Raw genomic sequence first — 8,767 nt, 5'->3', positions numbered from 1 at the left:
TCCACGGGGCCACAGCACTCCGGTGCTGGCCCGGAAAGGCGGTGACAGGCCTCCTCGGGGCCGCAGTACTCCGGCACGGGCCCCGGAAAGGCAGCGACGGGCCTCCTCTGGCCTCCCTGGGGCTGCAGCGCTCCGGCACGGGCCCCAGGAAGACAGTAATGGGCCTCCTCGGGCCTCCCCAGGTCCAAAGCACTCCGGCGCAGGCCCCGGGAAGCCAGCGACAGGCCGTAGCGTGGGGAGCTGGGGGCAGGGCTTGCTGCCACCGCCATTTTGCTAGCTCCTGGGCTCCCGGAGCAGTGCTCCGGCCCCAAAAGACCCCTGCTTACATCATTATTTAGCTATTGCTTAAGCAGTGGCTGAATTGGTAAGAGGTTGACAGTTCTTAAGGTATAGGCAATCCCCAATATGTATGCCAACCGCGGTACACCAGACCAGTTGCACGGTATCCATGGCCAGATCTAAGACACTGGCAACAGTGTGGAAGAAGGTAAGAGGCGTAGCTTATGCCCATTGCCTCCCAGACCCGCACAGCCCTGGAATTCTGGCACGGTTGATGAGGCTTGGCTTGCTCCAAGTATGTCTGGCCCTGTATAACCTTGTCCCCTCCTCCATTTTATTTGCTGGCACACTCCTATCTGCTAAGCTAGATGTTGCATTTGTTTTCAGTACATGGGCCAAAAAGATTGGCTTCTCCTGCTCTGGAAGGGGTGGATCAGTGGAAGATCCTCTGCTTTTTATGCAGAAGGTCCCAGGTTCAATCCCAAGCATCTCCACTCAAAAAGAGTAGGCAATGTGAAAGACAGAGACCTGAGACCCTGAAGAGTCACTGTCAGTCTGAGTAGACAATACTAACCTTGATGAATTGATGGTCTGATTCAGTATAAGGCAGCTTCATGTGTTCTAAGGCTTGGAAAATGTATTTCTGGTTCCCCAATTAGTGCACTATCATTCATTCACATCCCAATCAGGAACTGCAGCTCACCTCTATATTTCCTACAATCATTCTTGACCATTTGCTTCCATTTCTAATCAGCATGGCAGTCTTACTTAAGTTTTGTAGTCAAGTATAGTGATTTCTAGGCATGCTAGGATGAGGTGATTGGCATGATGAATGCTAATGTCACAAAAGCACTAATATCTCCCCATAAGCAGGAAGAAGAAGTGTCATTTCACTATACATTCCCCAGAAAGGAGCTGCATGGTGGAGTCCCTTCCAGAGAAAAAGTTGTGGTTTCCCTAAGCACAGTTTCTTACCATCTGCCCCTCTTCATTTTCAGATAGCTCAGCAACTCATACCAGCAACATAGTACTGGCAAAGAAATCAGACAGGCTCTCTGAGGTCTGGGATTTTATTATATAAAATTCCTTTGGGGGGTATTTTCTGCCATATTAGTTACTGAAAAACCTATATTCATTTTAAGAACAATTAATTCAATCCCTTCTAAAGCTACACATTTCTATTGCACATTACAACCTTGAAAGCTGTAAGATCAGCATAAGAGTATCTGTCTTTTCACCTTCCTACTAATTGGTCCAGGTCTTTGAAAACATAAATGTAATAAAATGATGCCTCACTTCTTCCCAGGGAATGCTCTTAAACCAAGGTGGCAGACACAGTGCCTTCCTTACTTACTGGCAGCCCGGTTCTTTCTTTGACCATGGCTTACCGTATTTATCATCCTGTAACAGATACCACATCAGCATCCTAAAGCACCAAATGACAACCAACTGAAACCAACACCAAACAAAAGACAGTACAATATATATATGAAAGATTGTTGATACAAGACACATTTAATACAGCATTGCATACAATTACAAATCAAGAAATAAATAGGGTTATTGCTTGCTACTTATCAACACAGTTCACTTTCTTTTTTCACTATTGTTTATATTTTAATGCACTACAATTTTTTGGTGGTGAATTTTTTGATAGTAGAAAAGAGCAAGAGTCCAGTGACTCATGAAAGCTCATACCCTGCCACATATTTTGTTAGTCTTTAAGGTGCTACTGGACTCTTGCTCTTTTCTAGAAGAAGAAGAGATTGGATTTATACCCTGCTCTTCACTTGGAGTCTCAGAGCAGCTTACAAACTCCTTTCCCTTCCCCTGTCCACAACAGACACCCTGTGAGGTAGGTGGGGCTGAGAGAGCTCTTTCAAGAACTGCTCTTTGAAGAACAGCTCTGACAGAACTATGGCTTGCCCAACATCATCCAGCAGCTGCAAGTGGAGGAGTGGGGAATCAAACCTGTTTCTCCCAGATTAGAATCCGAATTAGAATTTAACCGCTATATCAAACTGGCTCTCTACTGCTACTGACAGACTAACTACTGGCTTCTACTGCTACAGACAGACTAACACAGCTACACAAAAGATCTATCTCCTTTGATAGTAATTAACTGAATTGCCCTATTATAATAGAAGGATGGAACAAGACAGAAGAATCTCTCAGGTACTATTGGCTGTACTGCTCTGGACCTAAGGGACTCTGGTTACCACTGATTGCACTCCTAGAGAGGATAAAGAAGGCAGAAGAGCCTAGGAAAGGACACCTAGTAGCAGTAGAGGCCTAGATAAAGACAAGTGTTGACAGAACACTAGGAAGAGAAGAGCCTGGGACCTAAGAATATTGCATCCCAAAGTGAGAAGGTGGGTTAGGCAGAGAGTAATCTAAAGAGAGTAAAAGATAAGAACAGGGGGAAGAGTCAAGGAGGGGAAAGAAAACTGGGCAAGAAAACAGGCAAAAATAAGAGCCTATTGCAAATAGTCAATGCACATCATCTCTGCTGATCTGGAGAAAGACAACTAGGATGCTCAGATGTTATCTGGAATAGGTGCTATGAAACCAGGTAGCAACAATTCTGAATCCAGCTCAAGTGCACAAAGCATGAGGTTCAGGAAATTTCCATAAGTAAAACTGTTTGTTTGCCCATCTTTACAGATATCTGATTTTCCAGGAGGATACAGGAAGCCAGAGAGGACCTGTCAGCTGCGTAGGCTTTCCTCATCTCAAAATTCTATGAAAGTATCAGATAAATAGGTAATAACAAAGTTAGAATGAAATGGAACCTGAATAGATTCTTGCAGAGTACACTGCAGGGGCATTAGCCAGCAAAGGGGCATTAGGGGCTTTGCCCTCTATTGATTAAGGGGAGCGCCAGCACAGCTAGTGAGTCTCCGGCAAGCCCCAGTGCCAGCCAGCCAGCCATCTCTTCAGCAGTTGACTCGCTGGCTGGCTGGCACAGACACAGTGAATCAGCTCTCCAAGAGCTCTTGGAGAGCTGACTTGATGGCTGGCTGGTGCAGACATAGTGAGGCGCCCGGGTGGGCCATTCTCTAATGGCCCGCCCAGGCACCTCACTGCGTCTGCGCCAGCCAGCATGTCGGCTCTCCAAGACCTCGGAGATCCTATCCACTGGCTGGTGCACAGGCACAGACACAGTGAGGCACCAGGGCGGACAATCAGAGAATGGCCTGCCCCAGTGCCTCACTGCGCCTGCGCCTGCTTGGAGAGCCAAGGAGGCAGCCAAGCAGCAGGGCAGTGAGCACTGCTGCCACCTGGCTGCCTCCTCTTTGGCTCTCCTCGAAGGACAGTCACTCATGGTGATGTCACTAGTGATGTCACCACATTGGGGGGGGCACAACGCTCCCCCATGTCCCAAAGCGCTCCGCTGGGAAATTTCCTAGGTATAGGGCTGGTACACTGTAGGGTCAGGCAGTGGATTTTCACCTACCCATCATGTAGAAACTGGCTCAAAAGAAGTATGCAGCTATGACTTCGTATAGTTTCAGAAACGTTTGGGATACTTGGAGTAGACTGTCATATTTTAAGGAACTTCCAAGGGACAAATATATGGACATAAAGTTATATTTGGAACATAAAGGGTTGGGGAGGCTACACCTTGACCATATACATATGTTTTAAGTAGCAGTGTTCTACAAATGGCTCTGAAAAGTCTCTTCACCATGGAAGTGTTGGCACGTGAGGATAAGGCATGAGACTGGAGAATGCTGAACAGAACTGTCACATATAACATGCAGAAATTTCACAGGTGAAAGTCTATCCATCATTGCATCTCCATGCTTAGGAAAGCATTTGAATCTCAGGTTGGCATACATCAAAGTTACAGAAATGCTGTGGGGGGGGGAGTGGCAATACTGTGAACATGAAGTTGTTCAGGGCGGTGAGAACCAGGGAGGATTGTGAGGCACTCCCAAAGGGATTTGTCGAGGATGGGCGAGTAGGTGTCAATGTGGCAAATGGGGTTCAATGTGGCCAAGTGCAAAATGATGCACATTGGAGCCAAAAACCCTAACTATAAATACACGTTGATGGGGTCCGAACTGGCAGAGACTGACCAAGAGAGAGATCTTTGAGTTGTAGTAGATAACTCACTGAAAATGTCGAGACAGTGTGCGACTGCAATAAAAAAGGCCAGCGCTATGCTGGGGATTATTAGGAAGGGAATTGAAAACAAATCAGCCAGTATCATAATGTCCCTGTATATGGTGTGACCTCATTTGGAGTACTGTGTACAGAACCGCACCTCAAAAAGGATTATAGCATTGGGAAAAGTGCAGAAAGGGGCAACTAGAATGATAAAAGGTTTGGAACACTTTCCCTATGAAGAAAGGTTAAAACGCTTGGGGCTCTTTAGCTTGGAGAAATGACAGCTGAGGGGTGATATGATCAAGTTTTATAAGATTATGCATGGGATAGAGCAGGGAGAGAAAGAAGTACTTTTCTCCCTTTCTCACAATACAAGAACTCGTGGGTACTCAATGAAATTGTTAAGCAGTTAGAACGGATAAAAGGAAGTACTTCTTCACCCAAAGAGTGATTAACACATGGAATTCACTGCCACAGGAGGTGGTGGCGGCTACAAGCATGGACGGCTTCAGGAGGAAATGAGATAAGCATATGGAGCAGAGGTCCATCAGTGGCTATTAACCCAAGGTATAGGTAGGAACTCTCAGTCTGGGGCAAGTGATGCTCTGTATTCTTGGTACTTGGAGGGTGCAACAGTGGGAGGGCTTCTAGTGTCCTGGCCCCACTGCTGGACTTCCTGATGGCACCTGGTATTTTTGCCCACTGTGTGACAGAGTGTTGGATGGCCATTGGCCTGATCCAACATTGGCTTCTCTTATGTTCTTATGTACTAGCACTGAAGACCAACAAAATCCCTCCCACAGAAAACTACAGGTCCCTCCTCTGCTCAAAAGCTGTGCAACACTTCTCTATAACACTGTATATAATGCTCTATTTTGAATTGATCACATTCCACATCAGTCTTGGTCTCTGCATGTTGAACTATATCTTCTTTACATCTTCTCCCAATAAAACAGACATGCATTTTCCAATTTCTTCATGATATTTTATCACCTGTGCATCAAGATTCCCACATCCAGGTTGTAATACCTAGGTTTCTAAACATCTGTTTCTAGACAAGATCTTAACTAGCTGCTTCCTCACTTCCCTGGTTCATATCCAAGGTCAGCCATCACCAAGGCATATCTACTAAATGGTCTTCCCTGCTCTAAGTGTAGCTCAGGCCTCTGAGCAATACTTCTCACCTGCTTGTCCAATTACTTCACTCCTTTAATCACATCCTACAATACAAGTTTTTGCACCTCTTGCCTTGGACTAATCCTACTCTTTCTTCCAGCAACCCTTTATTTTACATTAACACATTGCATTTTTAATGGATGCAACTCAGCTCCATGACACTCCCATTGCCTGGCCATTTATCTTCTTCTGCAATAGCAGTCCACAGAAATCCCTCGCTAATCTCAAAAAATAAGTTTTGAGGAAGAAGATCAAGTCGAGCTTTCATTAGAGGCAACATATCAGATCAACACTGAAAAGAAACCAAATAATACTGTTACCCAAATGCATTTCAGAAAGCTGATGTTTTCTAAGGAGACGTGTCATATTTTAGCAGATACATTCATAGGAGCAACAAAGTTTTAGTTAATAATAGCCAGGTGTCCAAAAGCAAACACAATCAGCTTTTATGACATTTTGTTTAAAGGTTTATGGTGCTTTCAGGAAATAAGAACTAAAAGTAGGATATGTTTATATTAAGTTTGATTGGAGCAACAGCAAGAAAAACAGCAAAGATTGATGTCTAGAAATGCATCTTTAAGCATGATCCAGCAGAAATGTAGGCATCTTGAAGTCACACTGATTTCAGTGGAAGACCTTTAACGTGTTCAAATGGATCTTAAAAATGCTTACATTGCACTGGACTGCAATTTTTATTTCACCTACTCCCTTCATCTTAAATATATATTTTGTTAATTTAGCCTACTATTGTTTAAATATGACATCATCATGGTCAGAACACAAGCATATTTCGGAATTCTGAAGTTGACTTGATTGGACAATGTAGCATATATACATGTCCTTGCACAGATTGATATGCATGACCACACTGTAAATCTTTGTTGTTTTTCAAAAAATAAATCAGTCAGTGTTATGCAAAGGTTAGATATAAAAAGAAGCTCTGCCTGGTTGAAAAAATACGAATACATTTCTCATGTCAGACAAATGAGGTGGTCAAAATAACATTTTTCAGGGTTGGTACAGAAATAGATTTTGATGGAAAGACAGTGGATTCCACTAATAGGTTAATAGGTATATAAATAGCCTCAAGATCTTTCACCATATTCAACACAGCTGCTGCTGAGGTTTACACTATTATAAAAAGAGTACAAAAATTGAAAGGGTTGTTTTCATAATGTAGCTTTTGAGATATTCCTCTCTGAGTAAGAGCCAAACTGTGCAGTTATAATTGCAACAAATACCTGGATTTGTATCTGAAAGGCAGAAGTTGTGCCGGAACAAGTAGATGCCAAGCTAGTACATTGCTAGGACTTTAATCAGCAGGAGGTTTAAAATATCAAATCCATAATCCATTCTTAACCATCTTCTCTAATCACGGCTGATCCTTAAACACCGTGACAAATCACACCTCACCATTTCAGTCTCATGCATAACACATCTGCAGGATGCTAGGCTTGGCCTACCACCCTTTATTTCCCATGCTTTATCAGTCAAGTTCATCCTTTCAGAGAACATCACTAAACGGAAGAGGACCTGAAGTGCTTTTCTACATTTTTTTTCTTCAATGCAGAGGCCCTGCAGCGAGAAGCAAGGAGAAATAAGACAACACAAGGTGGGGAGGGGGGGTGGACAGAGAGGGAGGCAAGCAGCAAAATCGTCCTCCTCACCTCTCTCAGCTGCTCCAGCTCCTGTTTCAGGACATCATATTCCGCCTCCAGCTCGTCATACTGCTGCTTCAGGGTGAGTTTCTCTTCCAAGACCACCAGCCCATATTCCGCCGCCTGGATCTTTTCATGGGTTGTTTCCGTGAGCTCTTTGGTCAACCTCTCGATCTCGGTCTTATAGCGATCCACAGTCTCCAAGACCTCTTCTGCAGCCATAGCCTTATGGGGGTGGGGGGGATTGGTAGAGGGGGGACAAGAAAGGAGAGATGGCCAGGAGGGGAGGGACGGGTGGAAGGAAGGAAGGAAGATTGCAGGCACGGGCGGATGGGAAATTCTCCCCGGTTTGCTCCTGAGAAGCCGCCAAAGCTGGGCTCGGCTTAAGGCCAGAGGAGAGACTGCGATGCACCCTGAAGAAGAGGCGAGAAGGGGAGGGAGTCGGGGAAAGCCTTCCCGGGCTGCTGCACCATTTCTCCCTTCGGCTTGATCGGTTCCTGGTGGCTCAACCCGGCATCGCTGGTATTAAGTGAAGGAGGAGGAAGAAGAAAAAGAAGGGGGCTTTTTCTTTTTTTGCTTATTCAGAGGCACTGGTCGGCCATGTCTCCAGGGCAGCTTCACTGCAGTCTCTCAACTCTCCACCTGCTCCCCCCTTCTCTCGGCTGCAGCTTCTGTGTGTGTGCGGGTGAAGGGGGGGAAATAAATAAATAAATAATAAAGCGGCCTGCCGCCTCTGAGCGCCGTCCGTCTCCTTGGCCCCCGGGAAAGAAAGTGCGAGGGAGGGACGGCGAAAGGGGAAAGGACGCCGAGAGCATTACCACAGCGGGAAAGGCTACCGGCGGCGGACACCTCCTGAGGCAGCTTCCCCCGGCCTCCCTCTCTCGCGCCCTCTCCCTCCCTCCCGCTCCCCGCCTCTCCCTCTACAGCCCTCCCAGCGGCCGGGAAGGAGGACAGATGGGGGAGATGACAGCAGCAGCGCCGCCGCCGCCGCCGCCTCCTCGCAGCGTTTTCCTCTTCCCGCGCACTCCCGAGTACATCACACGTCCCACTTGGTTCCAAAGGGAGGGAGAGAAGAAAGGGGTTGTGATATGAAAGATAAAAGGAAGTGCTTCTTCATTCAATGAGTGGTTAGGTTGTGTGGGATTCACTGCCACTGGATTGCGGCCCCCTTGTAGTGGCTGAGGTGTTTAAATGGGAGGGTTGCCAGCTCTGGGTTGGGATGTACCTGGAGACTGGGGGGTGGAGCTTGGGGAGGGTGGGGTTTGGAGAGGGGAGAGGAGGGTCCTTAGCAGGGTATAATTCCTTACAGTCGACCCTCCAAAGCAGCCATTTTCTCCAGAGGGAACTGATCTCTGTGGTTGAAACCAGTTGTGATTCTGGAACACTTCCAGCCACCCCCTGGAGATTGGCAACCCTAGACCCAGGTTTAAACCCCTGCTGTTCAAACCCAGTTGTGGCTCTGGGACAGTTCCAGCCACTACCTGGAGAGTGGCAACCCTAGACCCAGGTTTAACCCTGCTGTTTGAAACCAGTTATAATTC

The 8,767-nt window shown here is 46.3% G+C and overlaps 1 protein-coding gene across 1 annotated transcript in view; it reads right to left on the bottom strand.

The window, feature by feature from the left end:
- The window catches only part of BICD1 (bicaudal D homolog 1 (Drosophila)), a 142,361-nt gene extending 134,264 nt beyond the window's left edge, over nt 1-8,097 (bottom strand). The window contains exons 1-2 of the mRNA XM_015412921.1: nt 8,045-8,097; nt 7,236-7,451 (exon numbers count right to left, since the gene is read on the bottom strand). Of these exons, the coding sequence (XP_015268407.1) occupies nt 7,236-7,448 (213 nt within the window). The 5' untranslated portion in view covers nt 7,449-7,451; nt 8,045-8,097. The remainder of the gene's footprint in view (nt 1-7,235; nt 7,452-8,044) is intronic.
- Between the last annotated feature and the right edge of the window lie 670 nt (nt 8,098-8,767).

The sequence above is a fragment of the Gekko japonicus genome, unplaced genomic scaffold (assembly GCF_001447785.1).
Source record: "Gekko japonicus isolate JY-2015 unplaced genomic scaffold, Gekko_japonicus_V1.1 scaffold843, whole genome shotgun sequence".
In the NCBI taxonomy this organism is placed as follows: domain Eukaryota; kingdom Metazoa; phylum Chordata; class Lepidosauria; order Squamata; family Gekkonidae; genus Gekko; species Gekko japonicus.
This window is presented reverse-complemented; position numbering and strand designations above follow the sequence as displayed.